The sequence below is a fragment of the Carettochelys insculpta genome, chromosome 11 (assembly GCF_033958435.1).
Source record: "Carettochelys insculpta isolate YL-2023 chromosome 11, ASM3395843v1, whole genome shotgun sequence".
Classification (NCBI taxonomy): Eukaryota; Metazoa; Chordata; order Testudines; family Carettochelyidae; genus Carettochelys; species Carettochelys insculpta.
In genome coordinates this window covers 41,499,524-41,520,526 of record NC_134147.1, presented here as the reverse complement: position 1 = coordinate 41,520,526, position 21,003 = coordinate 41,499,524, and the positions used below count along the sequence as shown (strand labels likewise).

The 21,003-nt window shown below is 43.7% G+C and overlaps 1 protein-coding gene across 4 annotated transcripts in view; it reads right to left on the bottom strand.

Moving 5' to 3' along the window:
• TMF1 (TATA element modulatory factor 1) overlaps positions 1-19,921 on the bottom strand; it is a 40,433-nt gene extending 20,512 nt beyond the window's left edge. For all 4 annotated transcript variants that reach the window (XM_075005208.1, XM_075005207.1, XM_075005206.1 and 1 more), the window contains exons 1-6: positions 19,667-19,921; positions 9,747-10,990; positions 6,206-6,309; positions 5,611-5,737; positions 4,518-4,623; positions 374-516 (exon numbers count right to left, since the gene is read on the bottom strand). In XM_075005208.1, coding sequence (XP_074861309.1) covers positions 374-516; positions 4,518-4,623; positions 5,611-5,737; positions 6,206-6,309; positions 9,747-10,990; positions 19,667-19,808 — 1,866 coding nt within the window. In that variant the 5' untranslated portion in view covers positions 19,809-19,921. The remainder of the gene's footprint in view (positions 1-373; positions 517-4,517; positions 4,624-5,610; positions 5,738-6,205; positions 6,310-9,746; positions 10,991-19,666) is intronic.
• Between the last annotated feature and the right edge of the window lie 1,082 nt (positions 19,922-21,003).

The following is a 21,003-nucleotide window of genomic DNA, read 5'->3' as shown; positions in this document are numbered from 1 at the left end:
CAAGAGAATATTAAGCCCCTAAAAGCATGAAGTGGCATTTGCATCCTGATTTTCCACAATAAATCACAATAAAACTAAGCCCGACACTTGTAGATAGATATTAATTCAGAAGAACATCTGTAACCATTGAGAAATTTCAGTATGTCATCGAATGTAACAGAAATATAGTTATTTTAACTGAAAATTTTCCAAAAAGATATCCGTAATTGTTTAAAAAACCAAACTTCAGATAAATGAAAGTACCCACAAAAGAAGACAGAGTGCAAACAATAAACTATATAATTAGAAACAAATGAACATTTGCACAGTCAGTTTAAAGGAATCAATATCAGAATATAATGATTTACACAATGTAACTGCACATATACCTAACCTGTTTTAAATGCTGCAACTCCTCTTCTAACTCATTAATCTTTTTGTTCTGTTTTGCTCTAATATTTTCATTTTCCTTCTCCTTCATTCTTAACTTCTTAATGATGTTGGAATTATGTAGCTGCTGTTTCGAAAGTTTTTCTCCTTTGAGAGAAAAATTCATATGAAGTATTAGCATGCCCTTCTGTCAACCATTGTAGTGCACAATTTATTTTCTCTAATCAGTAATATCACCAAGAAATGTGATTTTACAGTGACTTCATTATAGTGCTTAACTTCAAACATTAGGGCTCTGTCTACGCTAGCCCCGCCCCCACTTTCAAAAGGGGGATGTTAATGAGACACTTCAGGATATGCTAATGAGGCATTGCAATGAATATGCATTGCCTTATTAGCATAATGGCCAACGCAGCACTTCAAAAGTGCCACTTTCCATCGCGCACGGCTCGTCTATACGGGGCCCTTTTCAAAAGGAGCCCACACATTTGGAAATCCCCTTATTCCTATTTGGTTGGTTCATTGCAGCGCGTCATTAGCATATGCTTAAGTGTCTCATTTGCATCCCCCTTTCAAAAGGGGGGGGGGGTTAGGGTAGACATAGCCTAGGCATTGTATATCCCCCTTTCCCATAGTACCTTCACACTCACACTGTGCCATATTAAGGATAATTAACGCAACTGCTTCATGGACTATTCCAGGTGTGTCCAACCCGCGGCCCGTGCGCCGCATGCGGCCCTGGACAGCTAGTAATGCGGCCCCACAAGATCATAAACTTTTAACATTATTATGTGATTTATATACATTAACTATATTATATATTTTATATGTGGTCCAAGACAATTCCTCTTCACTCAATGCCGTCCAGGTAAGCCAAAAGGTTGGACACCCATGGACTATACCGTTTACTCTACCAAGACACTGGAAGTTTTAAAAATAGTCAACTCACAGTGAACCAGTGCTAAAGATGCTCATTTTCTTCTCTCCTAATCACTTAAACCTACAGTATTTTCACACTGCAACTGACATGGCAGCCTTATGTTTTCTATTGTCAGTGGATTTTGGCCATCTTAAACATAGAGTCACTGTTCCTCCAATCCCACTGAATAGCAATGTTACAATACCTAAATCTTCCCTCTTAGGGTATGTTTACAACACAAAACTACACTGATTTGAAGTATGACCACATACAGCCAGTACAGTAATTACATCGCTTTTGCATGTCCACAGTGCACTCCCCTGTTGTGGGTATGTATCCTCACAATGAGTGCTTGCACTGATAACTGTCAGCATTGGCTCACTTCTGCAAGTCAGCAACAGACAATGGAAGCAATGCACTACTTACAGTGAGGGTATTAACCTAACTATATCTACACCCATTCCTCTTGGGGAATGGAGTTAAGCGTGTTTAGTGGGGGAGTTGCATGGGTTGGAAGAATTTTAGTTACAGAGTCAGATCAACATTAAGTTGCCTTATATCAACCTTACGCTGTAGTTTGTAGACTAGGTTTTAATCCCTTTATTTTATGGGATACATTTTTAGTGTAATTTTTTTAAACAACAAAGCAGCATAAAATTGTTTATGTGACTGAATATTCAACACCGAAGAAAATTTCACAGTCATTAATATCTCAGAGGGTATAAGTAGGGATTCTCATTAGGCAAACAGGTTAGTAACTGAGGCATGTAATGCCCTGAGTCCACACCACCAAAGTTTAAACTCAAAGAGTCATGGTTGCAGTCACACTCTACCTGCTAGGCCACACTTGGATATGAATTATTGCTGTTCAGCCATGTTTTGGACAGAAAATAAACAAACTGATATACAAATTACACATCACTTCCAAATGGAAGAAGTCAGTGCATCTGCAGAAATGTGTTAGGGTTAGTATGAAGAAGCCATCAAAAACTGTCAGCATATGAATGGAGGAAACTTGGAGATCTAATGGAAGACAAAGAACCCTCTACACCAGTGGTCCCCAACCTTTTCGAGATGGTGATTCATTTTGACAATTCAGTAAGACTTTGTGACCCAAGGCAATTCAAAACCAGGAGCAGGGAGGGGGAGATTCTCCCCTGGGAAAAAAATTTATATATTTTGTTCTCCTCCCCCCGGCCGCCAGAGAAACCCTTCAACGCCCCAAAATGCCACCCCCACTCCCAGACTTAAACCGCTTGCAGACCCAAATTGCTCCCCCCTCACAGCCCCAAACACCCCCACCTACCTCACAAATGCCACTGCTGCCCTCCATTGCTTTTTCACCAGGCCACCGCCTCCTCTGCACAGCTCCCCACAGTTTCTGCTCTCTTTCCCCACCTGCAGCGCAGGCAGTTCCCTGCCCTGCCATGCTGAAAGGGGACTCAATTTTATTGATTTAAGAGCAGGATCCCTTCTGCCAGCAATTAAACCAACTAAATTGCATTCCATTTAAATGCTGCAGAGCAGGGACTGAGAGCTGGAAGAGCGAGCAGCAACAGCTGCAAATGGCTCCTTGAAGAGCTACATGAGTCTTGGAGCAGCCCAGCTGGTGACCCTTAGAAAATCTAATGGTGACCCATGTTTGGGTCCCAAACCATAGATTGGAAATCCCTGCTCTATGCTAAAAACTTCAGCATGGCTATGGTGGGGGATAAGAAGAGGTGTGATCACTCACCAATACAGCTGTAGAAGTCCCTAATGCATATGTAACCATGCTACCATTTTTCCCCCCCACCATTCATAAGGAGTTTAACTGTATCAATATAAAGCTCATTGCTGCTGCTAGAGCTGCAGCCACACTAGAAGCAATTGGCTAGTATAATAAACAGGTGCACCAGTAAAAAACTCCTAGCATACACAAAGGCCAACTCCCACAGTGGGAGCTGGGCACTTAACCCGATCAGGTAATTTTGAGAGCCCACTATACACCTATTTGAAACTTTTGGCACCTAAAACACCTTTGAAAATCTGGTCTATATTAACAAATTGTTTCTTATTGCTTCATCATCTACAGTTAATACTCAGATGTTCAATATATCAGCTTTAAGTTCAAAACATATTTTGATAAACTTACTTTTCCTATGTATGCACCTAGCATATTAAGGTTACTTCATTTAATCAATAACAGTGGTTTTAAAATGTTGTTAAACAATAGATCCAAATGCAGCTTGACCTAAATCCCAAGTAAAAAAATCATCTAGTAAAGAAGAAATACATCATTTGCCATCTTCTAACAATAAAAAAGGTAAAATAAGAATCTGAATAAACCTACACTAATTTATATAACTTCTTAAATAAACGTGTACATATATAGATCTTCCTGGCTTCACCAGATTCAGTATAAAGTCAACATGTTCTAAGTTACACAAACAGGAAACAAATGTTAAGAAATTAACTGAATTATTTGAATCAAGGTTGCCTGCTTGATTTAAATGATTAAAAGTTGTGATCTGAACCATCACCTGTTCTCACCTACCAGTGTGGATTGAATAGCTTCACTCATGCTGCCCACAGCAACAAGAGATGGCTCCTGGCAGAAGGCCAAGAACTTTCCAAAAGGCTCTTGACCAGCACTTCAAATGGCTCTTTAGAAGTAGCTCCATTTACCTATAAGCCTACCTTTTGTCTCTCTTGCACTAAGGTTCTCAAAAATGGCATCTTTCGACTCCACCAAGGGCTCTGAAAAACTGAAAGTGAACTTGATAGATGCCAACACCCATTCAAGCAAAAGGTACTAGATATTTTTTCGGAACACTGTTTCAGGGGATAAGGTAGATCGACAATTTGACACCTGCTGTCATAAGTCTCATTTTCCTAATGTAGATGAGCATGTTCCAAGCTTCTGAGCTCATTCTGTTTGTGACAGAGGAAAATATTTACATTTATACCTGAGTGTAGATGTTTTATAGGTGTGGAGCTCCTTTGTCAATCAGAAAGTTGAGACAGTGGGTGGAAAGTCTCAAATTCTTCCATTAAATTTGGGGTACACTATGCCCCACCTCTTTTGAGGTTTAAAAAGGTACAGGTAAGTATGAAAGTAATTTCTCAAATATCCTCCACACATAGAAGATATTTGAAATAACATGCATTTTCTTGCAAGGTCAAAAATAAGAAAATACATTAAGACATTTTAAAAAGATATTTACTGTAACACGTTTACCAACTTTACCTTCTTGCATTAATCCATTGATTTGTTCATCCTTCTCCTTCAACAGCTCAGCAGTTTCATTGCAATTTAGTCTAGTTGCCAATTCTTCTTTAACAGTCTTTACTTCCTAAGAATAGGGAAATACTTTGTATTATTTATAAATACTGCTAGGTTTAAAAAAAAACATGTTATATTACGTGGCTCTTTTATCCACTGGGAAAAACAGAAATGGCCCCAAATAAACTACAGCTTCTCAGATTTCTATAAAGACTTTACATCAGTAGTTTTCAACCTTTTAAGTTCACCAACACCCGACTATTTTTTGGATGTTCTATAGCCTATATTAAGCAGAAGGCCAGACTAGATGATCACAGTGGTCCCTTCTGTGCTCACAATTGATGAATACTTCCACCTAAGCTGTGTAGCCATGTGGCAAGCTATGAAGGGCCACGCAGCGGTACAACCACAAGGACCTGAAGAGACGCACATGGGACGTGCGAGTCTGTTGAGGGCCTTTCACCTGATCTCAGGGCTACTGCTGCCTGGGAGTCCTTTGGCTCCAACCCTGGGGCTGCCATTGATGGGGAGAAGGCTGCAGGGAGTCCTCTGGCCCCTGCCCCAGGCAGCCTCTTATCCCTGCCACACTCTCAAGTGTGCACCCCCAGCCAGAACCCGCACCCCAACCCTCTGCTTCAGCTCCTAGCCCCTTCTCAACTCCTTGGTCACACCTCCATACTGGTGCCCACAGAAATACAAATGCTGAATGAGTTTTGCTAAGAAAATTTTCAAACAATTATGCTATTTAATTACTTTTTGCAAAACGTTTTAGTGTTTGAGCAGTGGCTATTCAAATCCCCAAACTCTTTTCTTTTTCTACAACAATCATAAACATTTCTCTCTCAGATCTTGTGGTGCCTCCCTCAAAACACCATAATACCCCCCACTACCCTCCCTAATGAACAACAACAACAATCTTTATACTGATCTTTAAGTTACTTCACAGTGGCTCCTGTAAATTTCACATTTTCCCCAACCTCCTCTTTATGATATGCTCCGAAGGGAAGCTGGCACTTTTTATTGTTATAAATACTAATTCAGCTAGGAAGCTGATTACCTTTTTAGCTGCATCCCTCTCTTTGCATGCTAGCTGAACCTTCTTTTCAGCATCTGCTATTCGCTGAGTAAACTCCTCTTTCAGAGATGAAATGCTACTGCTCTCTTCTTTCACTCTGAACAATTCACTACATTTAAAACATTTTTGAATAGCTTTACGGTTATGTTGACATTTCAAATTGCATTCACCAAGCTCTTCTAATAAACTTTAAGTAGCAATACCATCAGAAACACAAGTATTTAGAAGATATTCACCAATTAGTGAATTAAGTAGTGTAACAAATGTTGGCACTTCAATGTTTTATCTAAAACACATCCTCTAATCAAGCTCTGCTAATGAATGAGGAAATATATATGTTTAGTACAAGAGAATTACACTAAGTAAAAGACAACAAATAGTATATTAAATTAAAAACATGACTTCACACTGTTTGTGAAATTGGCCTGATATTAAACAGTTGTTTAAACTCTAGTGAAAAATACTTGCTTTACTGTATCCTATGTAAGGAGCTTCCCATTTTTGTTACGAAAAGTTACAATTTAGCATTTACAAGCAGAACACTTGCACCCAGAAGTGTCTGTACTTTGATACTTACTCTTTCAGGTTATCATAGGTTTCTTCCAGGCTTGCCTTCTCCTTACTAATACTCAGTAATTGTGCTTCCCTCTTCTCCAGCTTCTCAGTCAACAAATCAATCATCTGAATAAAATTTTAAGACATGAAGATCAAAAACACTTAAATGATGGGAACATGTATTTTTTCTAACTTATTCTGAGGTTGGAATTGTTTTGATGCTTTTAGGAACATTTATTTTGAAGTCAACGAAAAATGGGAAGCTTTTACATCTAATGATCCCAGAAACAGAATCTGGACCTTTTGAGAATCTATTTAGTTTTCTAGACTTTAAACAAAAGCAAGTTCGGGCTCAGTGAAAGCTCCAATTAAATTCAATAGCAGTTCAATTCAATAAAGGACAAAAGCGAAGTACTCCACTTGGAAAGGAAAAATCAGTTCCACGCATACAAATGACTGTCGAGGAAACACATACTACAGAAAGGGATCTAAGGGTCAGAGTGGACCACAAGCTAAATATGAAATCAACAGTGTGATACTGTTGCAGAAAAAATACTCTGGCATGTGTTAACAGGAGTGTTGTACACAAGACATGAGAAGTAATTCTTCTGCTCAATTTTGTGCTGATTAGGGCTCAACTGCAATATTATGTCCAGCTCTGGGTCTGCATCTGATGAAGAGGGTCTTGCCCGCAAAAGCTTGTGCTCCAAAATATCTGTTAGTCTATAAGGTACCACAGGTCTTCTTGTTCCCTTAGCTGTTATTAATAGCAATACAGTAAACTCTCAAATACAATTAATCCTCAAAATACATGGCTTCAAATTGCGTATAACTCGCTTTAATATGAGTTAAGCGCAACTTGAAGCTGCTTTGTGACCCCTTCCCCAAGTTTCCTGGTCCCGCAAGTAGAGGCGACCTGGGAACCCAGCAGCAGCCAGGTTACCAGCTGCCTTGCACTGGCAGAAATGGGAAGCCATGCGCTGGTCAGTTTCCTGGGTCCCGGAAGTGCAAGGGAGACAGAAACCAGGCTGCAACCTGGTTCTCTCCCCCCAACAACCTGTGCGAAAATCTGAGTTATGCGTGGGGTTGCAAGAACACAACCGCCACATAACTCGAGGGTTTATTGTATTACTGCTACGCTTTGATTCCCAAATAAAAACAGGCTCAACTGTGCCAGGCACTGCAGAAATTGATTTCCCCCAAACCACCAACAATTTAAAAAACAAAGGCTGGGAAGGGTAAGAGACAAGGAAGAAAGTGTTTTTACAAGGTTACACAGCAGGTCAGTGGCAGAACTGGGAACAGAACTCAAGTCTCTCACTTTCCAGTCCGATGTCTTATCTGCTGGAGCATTTAGAGAGCACTTCCTCTCTAAGTTCTCCCTTTTGTATAATTAAGTGAGCTATCACATTTGTACTTATTTTAGTTATTTAATTTTTGCTAGTCAATATTCATTAACGTTTCCCTTCTTGACCCTAAAAACCTAGTTTGCGTAGTCTTTCTGAAGTATTTGCTAATGACAAAAACTAGGTCATTTGCATCTTTCCAGTGTAACACTTCTCTAAGCGAGGCAGTGGCACTAGCACATTTTTCATAGCAGGGCTGCTGAAAAATCAGAAAAAGCTGCCCCTGACCTCTGTACCTCATGCCCCTCACTTATCCCTGTCTGTATCCCTTACCCGCTAGACCTGGAGCAGGGCCATGGCTCTGAGAAAGAGAAATGTGGAAGCAGCAACGTACACAATGATCCAGTAATACGTGTCTGTGTGACAACAGAAATTTGGGTTGCATATCTTTCAGAAGCAATTGATACATCGGGAAATGCCCACACAACAAAAGATTAAAAAGAAGTGGCAGTGAGAGCAGTAATAAACCATGAACAAAAACGTAACTGTTACAGGTGCACTTTTGTCACAGATAATGCTACAAATGTGGGAAAGATTAAAAGATACTTAGAAGAAGTAGAAGGATATGTCTTGAGAACATTGGCTGCAGGGCCCATTTAATGCATCCTTTAGCCAAATAAATACATCCTCTCCAGCAATACAAGTCACAAAATAGTTCCATAACAAGCATTCTGTTTCAGCTTTACTGAAGACAGCAAGAGAATCCAAACTAACTCCCGCCCCCAAGATCTTCAATTCATTTCTGTGTTTGATTGTTTTGAACAATGTATCAAAGATTACACTAATTTCACAAAACTTTATGAAGAAAACTGTGATAAACTAGATGGACACATCTCAAAGTGTGTAACATGAGGAGTGCCAGGGATGTGCTCAGTATAGGAAGCCTATATTCATAGCCCTAAACTTCAGATAAATTGCTGCAGAATTGCAAGGGCTCTCAAAATTTGAAAGGTGCTTCAAGGGACATTGACAAAAGAAAAACCTCAGCAGAAAGTTAAACTACAGGTAAGAAAGAGGACAATGGCTCAACCACTAACTTTATCTCTTTTCCTTGTGAACATTTTCCACCCCAGATATGAAAGTAGATGCTTAGCTTCTGAAGAGGATGCTGCTGCCATGGCATGGGCATCTCAAAATCACTCCTCTGTTACATCAATCATCATAAATGTCATGGCTGGAAGAAAATCATTTAATAAATAAATATGTACTGATGAGGTTGTGAACAAAGTCACTCCCATGAATTGGTGGAAATCATTAACTAGGCACCTTGAAAGAGTACCTTCAGCTGCAAAGCCAACTTTTCAGATCAGTAGCTTCCTCTGCAGGCACAAGAATATTTTCATAGTTTGGCATTATTCACTCAAAGCTAAGAAATCAACTGGGGGTTGAAAAAAAAAAAAAAAAAAAAAAGAAAAGAAAAGAAAAACTATTTCTATTTCAGTCTATTAATCAAAATGATAGTTGGAACAGTAGTAGTAGAAGTTTTAATGACACTGTACATTAATATTGTCATGACCAGACTGTTACGAATTAATAACATTTGAAAATTAAAAAAAGGAGTTGAAGGGCAACTGTCAGCCAGCAACTTAAGAGACTGCTGCAACAGCAAATGTGAAATAGTTGTACAACATTTAAGATTTTCTTTAATAAAATAAACTGATATTATGTTTGCGTGTGCTAAGTGCTACTGTGTTTCTGTGTGTGACTTAGATCTTATTCTGAATGTTCTGCTACTACACCTGCTTGACACAGATAATGAGGATTATGTACTACTTAAATTAACTATCAAGTTAATTTAAAAGTTACACAAAGTATACTGTATTGGATACCATGGTTCTAGATGCTGTAAATGAACATGTTTTAGTGATCAGATTTTCCCCATTACAAAATTTGTGAATAATTTTTAATGGGAAAACCATTTAAATAAATGTTTTTTCTCCTGATTGTGATTTAAAATCGATCCACCCTAGGAAAAATGGGAGTCTTATATTGCAGGATCAAAGAATTTTCCATGAGCACAGAATGACACACTATGGACTTATTTGGCTGAGGTCTAAGTCAATGCCTGAGGGTCAAGATCAAGGCAGCTTCACTCACTCACAACTGGGATGAATGTAGTTCACAGAACACATGTTGTGTACTATATACTGTAGTTACCTTGCAAAGCTCCTCCTTTTCACAGTTCCTATTAGGTATCTTTTCAGCACCTTGATGTGGCACCACAACCTCCTCTTTCACAATCTCTTCTTCATCAGGTTGTATAGCAGCAACCAAAACATCTGGTTGCTCAGAGTTAACCGGAGTTGCACTTCTTCCACTTTCCTCCATTTCTGCTTCCTCCATATGTACAATGTGTGTCTCATTCATTTCTTGTTTAGATTTACTTTTCACGGAGTCAGCCATCTCAGCCTTTGGTGTTAAAGGGCTAACCACGAGAGATGCTGAAGCACAACCTCTTCCTGATAATTCGTCATCTGAATTGATTTCACTTACACTTCTGCTATCCAACGACTGCACACTGAACGAATCAATTCTTTCAAAAGCATCAGAGGAGCTGCAACTCTCAGTCAGTTTCTGAAAGTCATCTAAATGATTATACTCAGTACAGGCAGATGTTGATAAGAGCTGAAAGGAAGTTTGCATCAGATGAAGACTGGATTTTGAATCTGCAGCTTCTTGTCTTGAACTTACTGAGCTCTCACTTATTACACTTTCATGATCCAAAACTTCAATATCACTAGTTGTGGATGTCCCTGAGGAGAAAGTGCTAATAGGAGGTGAAGGTGTGTTGCTTTGTCTGTCCTCATTTTTTTGTTCCTTATTTTCCAAGCCCAGATCCTTTGTCTCTGCAGTAGCAAGAGATTGTGCAGGGCTGTCAGGAGCACTTCCTGATGCATCATTTCCTGCATTAGACTTCACATTAACGGCAACTTCAGGTACTTTGACATCTGGGATGGTCAGCTTAACCTCAGTGCCTTTGTTTGTATTCTCCTCTTCATGCTTAGCCTCAGTTTCAAGTACAGAACTTTCTTCTAATGTTTCTGGGGGAACATCAAGATTTTTCAGCTCTACTAGACCAGACACAGAAGCATCTTTTACGTTTGTCTCTGTTTCTACTGTTCCTTGCTGACTGCTGTGCAGAGATTCCTTTAAAGTGCTTTTCACTTCTTTGGGTTGCTGTGATTTGGTTGGAGGTTTAAACACTACTGGACTCTGCTGAACATTCTGAACATCTGTTGGTGAGAGAAAGGCACTGAAGAAATTCTCAGATTCATCCACCACAGTCCTCCTAACTGGTTTGGTAATTGCCGTTGGTGATATTGGCTGACTTTGAGGTTCTATATTTGAGTTTAATCCCCAGGAAGAAGTATCCCATCCTCCAAGTGTAAGGGAATTTGTTCCTAAAAAAAAAAAGTAAAGAAAATCAACCACATGGAAAACACCTAAATATAAAGGTTACAGCAACAAGCAGTACTTGCACAGTCAGATGCAACAATACAGAAAAATTAACAAAGTCAGATGAGGTTGAACGTTCAGCATGAAAGAAGATTTATGGATCGCTATAGTATCTTTTACTGCTATTGCAACCTTACATTTTACAATTGATTGTCAAAGTTGAATCATTATGGCTCCAGTCTGTGGCTTAGTATGTAAAGAAGGAGCTCTCAAAAGGCAGAGCACCACAGATGAATAGTAACAGAGAGAAAGCTGTGCTAGACTATATACTATCAAAACAAAAAAGCTGTCCAGTAGCACTTTAAAGTGCTACTGGACAGCTTTTTTGTTTTAACACGGATGAAAATTACTTTTCTTCCCAGCAACTGTGGAAAGCCAAGGGGGGGGGAACAGGAAGGTAGGCAAGAATTATACCAAGATCCGAGAACCAGCTGAACAAAGGTATCAGAAGTATAGAGAGGGTAAATTAGGTCCAAGTGTATTAAAAATCATAAGACCAATTCCAACATCTGTTCCAAGATGGAAAGGAAAGCAGAGCAGAGCAGGGGAGAGTAGAGAGGTAGTATTACTTACTGACTGTAGTGAGTAGGCTAATGTCAGTGATCTGCACACACTGAAGTTTAGCATATTAAGCAGACCAGAAAACAGCTAACTGAAATTATCAGGGTTAATTAAAAAAAAATTCCATCCCCAGCAAAAGGAAAATCAATTTTCACAACTAAGACAGCCTTGTCTTTCAATTTTTGAAGGATTTAGGACTACAAGATTATAGTCTTTACAGTTGTGATAATAAATTTCCAAACAGAAACCACAGGAACCAACTTTTTGAGGCAGCTGACCCACAACACTGCCTGCAGGGCTGTTCCTAACCCTCTCAAATTGGGTTAAACTTAGACAACATTCCTTTGTTTTCCCTGTTGCTGAAATCAGTTCAGTGGGGCAACAGTAAAACCAAATAGAATCCAGTTAGATTAACTCTGCTCGCTCCTCAGTGCTACCCCACAGCAACAAGGTACTGCAACTGTTTGCCTTGGACTTAATCAGGGAGTCTCCTCTCCCATATTAACTTCTGATTTTGTTCTCCGGCTAGTACACGTTACATTGGCTGTGAAGAATTTTCTTTGCAAATTTTAGTAGTGTCCTAAATGCAGTAACTCATAAGACAATATGGAACAGAATGTGGCTCAAGAATAATCTACATAGTTTAGAGCAGAGGTGTCCAACCCACAGCCCGCAATCTGGCCTGTAAAGTCTTTATATTCTGCCTATGTCAAAGGCAGCACTGCCATTTTTTCTGGCACAGTTCACACAGGCCCTGGCTGTGACTAGAGCAGCTCCTGCTGGCGCACTTCACCGCTCTGGATGGCGCGGCTCCAGCCGGAGCCCCAGTGCGGATGCAGCTCAGGTCCTGGCTCGCGTGGCTCCTGCTGCTCCTGAGGTGGTGGCAGCTCTGTTAAGTCGTCCCATTCAGTCCGTGCTGAGGATGCCTGACATGCGAGGGAGGGGGCATTTGTTTAGAGTGGGGGGAGAGCTGGGGGTGCCTGACTCTGGGGACCGAGGGGGATTGGTTTAAAGCAGAGGGCTGGGGCTATCTGGCTCTGGAGAGGGGAGGAGAGATAGGGGGTTTTGCATGTTCAAATTGTGGGTACTGGGGTACTTACCCCTTTTTCAAACAAAAAAAGTACTTTATAAAAAAGGTTGAGAAACACTGGAGTATAATTCAATTTAATTGGTTTAATGGCTAGCAGGAGGGATCTGGCCAGTAAACTGAGTCCTATTCTTTCAGCTCCTGCCACAGTGTTTGAGGGGGTGGTTTGGGTCTGGGGGCAGTCTGAGAGTGACCACTGGAGGCAGATTCAGAACCGAGAGAGGCCAGCAGTGCTAGGGCTCCACCACCTTGTCTGCCACAAAGATTGAGTAGGTAGTTCCCTTGCCCCAAACCCAGAGCCTGTCCCCCCCTAGACAGCCTGCAAACTATGTGTGGGGGGTGTCAGCTGCAGGGGACCATCCCACCAAAGCTTCCCCCTCACAAGCCTGCAAAGCATAGGTGGCTAGCAGAAGAGGAGCAATCCCCTGGAGCCTGGCTCCGCCCCTTCCCCAGACAGCCTGAAGTTCCAAAAGGCTGCTTTTCCCCCTGGCTCTGCCCTTTTCCCCAGACAGCCTGAAGTTCCAAAAGGGGCAGCTGGAAGGGTTAGCCCCTGCAGCCTGACCCATCCCCAGAAAGCCTGCAGGCTGTGGAAGGGCTGCTGGAGGGTGGGGATGCCTCCAGAGTCTAGCTCCCCACCTAGACAGCCTGCAGGCCACAACAGTACAGGCGGGGGGAAGAGGCAACCATTCAGAGCCCACTCCCTGCGCCAGCAGCCTACAGGGGAAGATGAGCTCACTGGAGGCTGGAAGCACCTCCAAGAGCTTCCCCTGCAGCCTTCTGGCCAAGTGCGGTGGCCACTGGAAGCTGAGGGCAGCCCCCAGAGCCTGGCCAGCACCTGGAGCACTCTACCAAACAGGCTGCAAAAGGGAGGGAACCACTGGAGGTAGCCCCCAAAGTGGCACCCCGTCCAGACCAATACAAGGCTGGAGTCAGCCCGCAGAGTGCTGTCCCACCCTGAACAGGCTGCAGGACTGAGCGGCCACTACCCCATGCAAGGATCCCCTGCAGCTGCAGGCCTTAGGGACAGCTGCAGGATAGGGGCTGCCCCCAAACTGCTACCCTCCCCACAGGCAGCAGGCTATGGGTGGGGGGCAGGCAGCTGGAAGCCAGGGCCAGCCTGCAGAGCCCCAGCCCCCACCCGGTAAGCACCTAACCCCAGATCCCTCCCTCCTAGGAGTTGTCACTGGCTAGGGAGTGCTGCCCTGGGTCTCTAGGGGGAGCTGCTGTTGTAGCAGTGTCACCCTCATTATCACCAGTGGCCCTGATAATTCCTGCCCTCTCCCCACAACTTTCAGATCCCTTTCCCGAGATCCCTGCCCTAACTTCTACACTATCTGCCTTGAGCCCCCAAGAATCCTCTGTACTAAGCCACCACTTCCTCATCCCTGAGCCCTCAATTCAGCCTCAATTCTTCTTCATGTTTGGAATAATACTATCATTGGGGGAAAAAACATGTAAATTTTTAATTTATTTTCAAAAAAGACACTCTAGGTAATGAGCCAAGCAATGCCAGGTACATCTGCTAGTTTCCAAAATATCCGCCATATTGTCAAAGTACGGGGTACCTCACTACTTATTTTAGAACTATGTAAAGAGATTCATACCAGTAAACATTTAGTTAAGGCATGAAACAGTAAACTACTTCAAAATCTGTAAGTTCAAACTCTCAATGTAATGGCTATACTAGCACATTACTGACTACATCATACCAAAACTTTAAATGTAGATATCACTAAGTAAGACATTAAAATTGCTGAGCACTAAAAGCTCTTTTTACCCCTGGTGTAAAACGCTTGGGATTCAGCGCATCTCAAAGTCTGGCAACAGTTTGACAACACATATGCTTATTTTTAAAAATAAGCCCTAAATCACTAAAATGTGTTTTTTATGTGGCCCAGAAAGAGTTTGCTTATGACCCCTGAATAACTTTTACTGACGTCCTTATGAATTTCTTAACACAAAAACAATTAACATTTAAAATTATTTGGTAAAATAATAAATGAAGCAGAGAGTGAATTTTGTGAAACCTTTTTCTCAGAACACCCACCCCCACCGCCCAAGAATTTAATATGATACTGAAGCCATCTAACAGATGGCTACTACTTCTTTTCAAAAAAATAGAAATTCTTACATATTAAACCTTGTTTATGTGTCACGTCACTTTGGAAAATCCTCACCAACTCTCATATGTTAAAGAGTCAAGTTTACTCCACCCGGTAAACATACCATTATCTCAGTTTTAATGCTATATTATGCTCAAAATATACACTTTTGTACTCAGGATATTGACTACCATTACAGTTTCCCGAATCTCTTCATTTTACACTCCAAATTTTAAAAGTGTCAGACATCAGGACTTCTTCACCTTGAAAAGTATATAACCTAACATGCAAGTAAACTCGAGACTGTAACTTAAGATCAAATTTTCTTTCAAATTCCTGATTAATTCTGTGCTTTATATAAACGATAAAGTTTCAAAAATCTGTTTAACAGATAATTTGCAGGCAAGAAGTTACCATAGTTAATTTTGCCATAAAGTGCATTAACTTTCACATGAAATTCCATTGAATTTCTATGAACCTGGATAGGGATTGATGGGGCAAACAGCTTTTACTCCCCACTTTCCCCAAACATCGGAGGGGTAGCTGTGTTAGTCTGGATCTGTAACAGCAACGAAGGGTCCCGTGGCACCTTATAGACTAACAGAAAAGTTTTGAGCATGAGCTTTCATGAGCACAGACTCACTTCTTCAGATGCTGGCGGCGACAATATATACCTTCAAATCAGCGGCACAGCTATGGGTACCCGCATGGCCCCTCAATATGCCAATATTTTCATGGCTGACCTGGAACAGCGCTTCCTTAGCTCTCGTCCACTAACATCCGGTCTCTACTGAAGCTACATTGCAACATCATCATCATCTGGACTCATGGGAAGGAAACTCTGGAGGAATTCCACTGGGACTTCAACAACTTTCACCCCAACATCAAGCTCAGCCTGGAACAGTCCACACAGGTGATCCACTTCCTGGACACCACGGTGCTAATACACGATGGCCACATCAATACCACCCTGTACCGTAAACCTACTGACTGCTACACCTACCTTCATGCCTCCAGCTTCCATTCCAGACACACCACACGATCCATTGTCTACAGCCAAGCACTAAGATATAACCACATTTGCTCCAACCCCTCCGACAGAGACAAACACCTACAGGATCTCTATCAAGCACTCTTGAAACTGCAATACCCACCTGAGGAAGTGAAAAAACAGATCAACAGAGCCAGACGTGTGCCACGAAGCCTCTTACTACAGGACAAGCCCAAGACAGAAACCAACAGAACACCACTAGCCATCACCTACAGTCCTCAGCTAAAACCGCTACAGCGCATCATCAGGGATTTACAACCCATCCTGGACAATGATCCCCCACTTTCACAGGCCTTGGGAGGCACACCAGTCCTTGCCCACAGACAACCTGCCAACCTGAAGCAAATCCTAACCAGCAACTATACACCGCACCACAGTCACTCTAACTCAGGGACCCATCCATGCAACAAACCTCGTTGCCAGCTCTGCCCACATATCTACACCAGCAACACCATTACAGGACCTAACTAGATCAGCCACACCATCGTGGGTTCATTCAGCTGCACATCTACCAATATAATTTATGCCATCATGTGCCAGCAATGCCCCTCTGCTATATACATCAAACAAACTGGACAGTCTCTACGTAAAAGAATAAATGCACACAAATCAGATATCAGAAATGGCAATATGCAAAAACCCGTAGGAGAGCACTTCAATCTCCCAGGCCACACAGTAGCAGACTTGAAAGTAGCTATCCTACAGCAAAGAAATTTCAGGACCAGACTCCAAAGAGAAATTTCTGAGCTACAATTCATCTGCAAATTCGATGCCCCCAGCTCAGGCTTAAACAAAGACTGCGAATGGCTGGCTAAATACAGAAGCAGCTTCCCCTCCCTTGGTGTTCACACCTCCAGATCAACTGCTGGTAGTAAGCCTCACCCTTGCTGACTGAGCTAACCTTGTTATCCCCACCCTTGCTCTGGCTTATTTATACCTGGCCCTTCAGATTTCCAAGACCAGCATCTGAAGAAGTGAGTCTGTGCTCACGAAAGCTCATGCTCACTTTTCTGTTAGTCTATAAGGTGCCACAGGACCCTTCGTTGCTGTTTCCCCAAACAGAGTACAGAAAGAGATGCCTATACACATTGAACCTCTCTGATTCAGGACTCATCCTGTTGCCAGACCAGAGAACCCCGAGATGCCAGTGACCAGCAGCGGAACCCACGGTTGGATGGCGGAGCCGGGACCCCAGCAGCGGCAGAGCTTGGAACCTGGCCTGCAGCCCAGAGCCAGGCAGCTGAATGGCTGGGGCTGGCAGCACAACGTGATGGCCAGGAGAGGAACCTAGCTGGGTCTGTAGACAGACCCCAGGAGACCCCGTGGGCTGGCAGGTAACAGGCTAGAATTTACCTCACTTGGTCCACCAAACTCCCTCATTCAGGACCGCTTAGGTCCCAATGGTGCCAGACCAGAGAGGTCCAACCCATATCAGAATTTGACAAAGGAGCTGTAGAGAAACCATAATACTCAGCCATTTCTCTCTCCACACTTGTCACCCACATTGTACAAAGAGATGAATTAACAGACTTCTTGACTATATGACTTAAGATTTATGCACAAAGTAACGCAAAGGATCTGAAAACTGCCATTGTATCCATTATTTAAAATTGGGAGTACCATCAATAAGAGCAGAGGAAAAAAGACAAATATGCGTTCCAGCAATTCCCCATTTTACATCTTTGGGGAAAGCAATAAGCCTCTTGTGTCAGACACCTGTTATAGGGTAAACATATTAGAAAGATTAAGTAATTGTTTGCAAAGAGCTCTGAATAACTCCAATGGGGCTACATAAATCCAGAGTTTTAAAAAACCTACAGAAAGCATTGCAAGAGAGGCAGAAATAGAACTTGTCTTCAAGGCAGCCACCTCAGCCCCACTATAACAATAAATATGAAAACAGACGGTTCTGCCAACTAGTCACTCCAGGGATGATGTAGCATGTTAACATGCCTTGTAGCAAATGAACATTTACCATTAATTAATCCCTCAGTTCACTGTAGAAGAATCTGCCAAGGTCCCCATTTTTCATGTGCATGGAAAACAGCCCACTGGCTGTGTTTAATTAAAGTCTGATACTTAGGGTCATACTCTGCCCTCAAACTACACTCACTATGTGTATGAACAATGGTGGGCAGAACCCGGCCTTCACACAGCCTCTGAGCTGCTACCTAGATCGGCAGTTTTCAAACCTTTTTTTTCATTTGAGGACCCCCTAGAAGTATTTGAATGTAAGTGCAGAACCCTTTGGAAATCTCAAACAGCCTGAGGTTAAAAACCACTTTTAACTACCTTTCACAGACTCCTTAGACATTGTCGATAGACGCACAGGGGTCCACAGACTACAGGCTCAAAACCATGGGCTTGGATTGTAAGAACCTTAAAACAGGGGTGCACAAAGTGGAGGGCAGGCCCCCTTGGTGGGGCATGAAATTTCATAACCAGGATACAGCATGATAGGCTGCTGGGTGTCAGGCTCATCCATCTCATTAAAGATGTTGATATACGTTACTGTTTTTACGTGTGTGTATTCACATTGATATAGCAATTAATGTTCTTACATTATTCATACTTATTTTCTTACCTAGACTGAAAGGGCTTTTTGTTTTTTTTCCCCCCCCTCCATTTGAACACAACCAAAATTTGTCAGTTGGAATTACATTAGACAGGTTGGGGGGGCCCAACACAAAAAGTTTGCTCATCCCTGTTTCTCCTACAGAACCATGCCCCTTCTGAGGAACCTTTGTCTCAGCAGTACCTGGGTATAAGGGGTCAAGTACAGTGTTACCCCAGTGCGTTTAGACAACGTGTTCCCCCCATTTCCTGCCAAATTCAGATATCAAGCCAATAAGCACAGCAGTATGTAGGTAATGGGGACAGCAGGGACTCCACCTTTATCTTCCCAGTTCAGAAAACAAGGTAGTGGGCACAGCAGAGCGTGGCTACCAGGACAGTGAAATTACCCCAGTACACTCAGAAAAGGTGCCCCATGCAGACATCCCCAGTGAGGCCCAGAGCAGGGAACCAGAAGACAGCAGGGCTACCCCCACAGCTCTCCACACTGTCTACTGCAGTCACTGGTGAGAGAAACAGCAAAGAGTACCATGGGACAGCAGAATTACCCCAGTGCACTGACAGAAGGTATCCCACACTGCCTGCCCCTTTCAGACACCCCAAACGAGGGTACAGGAGGTATTAGGTGAAAGTGGGGTTACCTCATAGAGCCCCATACTGCCCACTCCTCACCCCCTAGTGAGGGGCATCAGGAGACAACAGGGTTGCCCCAGGATGGTCCACAATGCCCGCCCTGCCTGGACATGCACATGAAGGGCACAGCACAACGAGTTACCCCAGGGAGCCCCTCGCTGATGGCCCCTTTCAAACACTGCAGTGAGGAGCACAGCAGAGCGCGACAGCTGGGTTACTCCAAGGTGCTCTGTGCTGCCAGCCCAGCTCAGACACCTGCGTGAGGAGCACAGCAGAATGGGGATGCCAGACAGCAGCAGCGGTACCCCAAGGCGCCCCGAGCTGTTTGCCCCACCCAGACACCCCGGTGAGGGGCACGGCGCAGCACGGTACCAGAGGAACAATGGGGTTACCTCAGGGCACGCGGGGCTGTCTATCCAGCTCAGACCCCCCCACTGAGAGGCGCGGTACAGCACAGCGAGACTACCTCGGAGCACCCCTGGGTGTCTGTCCAGCTCAGACCCCCCCACTGAGGGGCGCGGCGCCGCCCGGCACAGCAAGGCTACCTGAGACCGCCCCGCACTGTCTGCCCCGCCCACTCCCTGGCGAGGGGCGCGGTCGCTCTCCCACCTACCGTCGCCATGGTCGGGGGTGACGGCCTCGGCCCAAGGGCTCTCCTCAGCCTGGATGTCCAGCACCCTGTCGATGGATTTCTGGGCCTGCGACAGCGCCTGCTTAGCGAAGCTGGAGAGCTGGGAAGCGTTGAACCAGCTCATCCCCGCCCGCCCGGCGGGGCCCCGGCCCTCCGCGGCCAGGCGGGCAACGCAGCGCCGGTCCCTCAGACACGTCAGAAAGCCCCACACCACAGCTTCCCCGAGCCGGAGGGAGGGAGGGCCCCACGCATGCGCGCGCAGCACCCTTCCACGTCGCAAACAAATCCTGCGCAGTGAGCCAACCGGGCGGGGTCACGTGATCGCCGATCTCCCTGCCGCCAGAGCTACGGGGGCTCAACCACTTGCCGCCGCCTCGGGCCTCGCTCCTAAGCCGAAGACCCGCCACAGTTCCGCCTGGGTATGCGTCATGGCGGACAGCAAGGTCGTAGCCTCGCTCTCACTCAAGACCACCCCATCCGTAATTTTTCGTCTCTGTTCGCCTTGGTTTAGTACGTGTCCCGGCCAGCGACCCGAGCTCGCAATACAACGTCTGGAGTCCTGCCCGGAAACAAAGTTAACAACCGCCCGTGGCTATAGAACGGCTACCTACAAATTCGCACAGTTCAAGAGACAAACTCGTGTCCCCCTCGCTGCTCTACCTGCAGCAATGAGCCGCCTTCACAGCCACGGCTGCTCTACCTTTCCGTGCACAGTGGGTATCCGCAGATGTGCAAGAATAACTTTGGACTTTCGGGTTGTACATGCAACCACTGCCTCCCTCTCCTGCACTGACGAGGGAAAAAGTGTCCTGCCTGGTCACACTGGTTGTATGGTCACCCTGTCTTCCAGCACCGGGCCACCTGCAATGACTTGGTAATTGCAGGTGCAAGGAAGACCGTAGTAAAGAATACAAGCAAGGTGTATTTTTGCCAGCTGCATTCCTACAGGACTGACTACATGGACTCACTTTGAAAAAAGACATATTACAATGCCTGAACGCCCTGTCCTCTACAAAAACAAAATGCAGTGTTTAAAAAAAAAATGCTCTGATTTTTTTTTTAAACAACTTAACTGCTGTTTTTGAATACCTGAAACTGGGGTCACTGCTCTAAAAGAGCCAGGAAAATTAAGACAGGCAATTTGATTATTTTACTCAGCAGTACAAAAAAGGCTTTAATAGGAGGGCATACAGCTTTGTCTATTCACTGTTAAGAATGATAAAAAGGGAAAGCTGGGCCTATTCCTTATTTAAATACGGGTGTCAATATTAGAAGGTGTGAATTTTAAAAATATTTCAGCCAGCTTTAATTTTAATGTT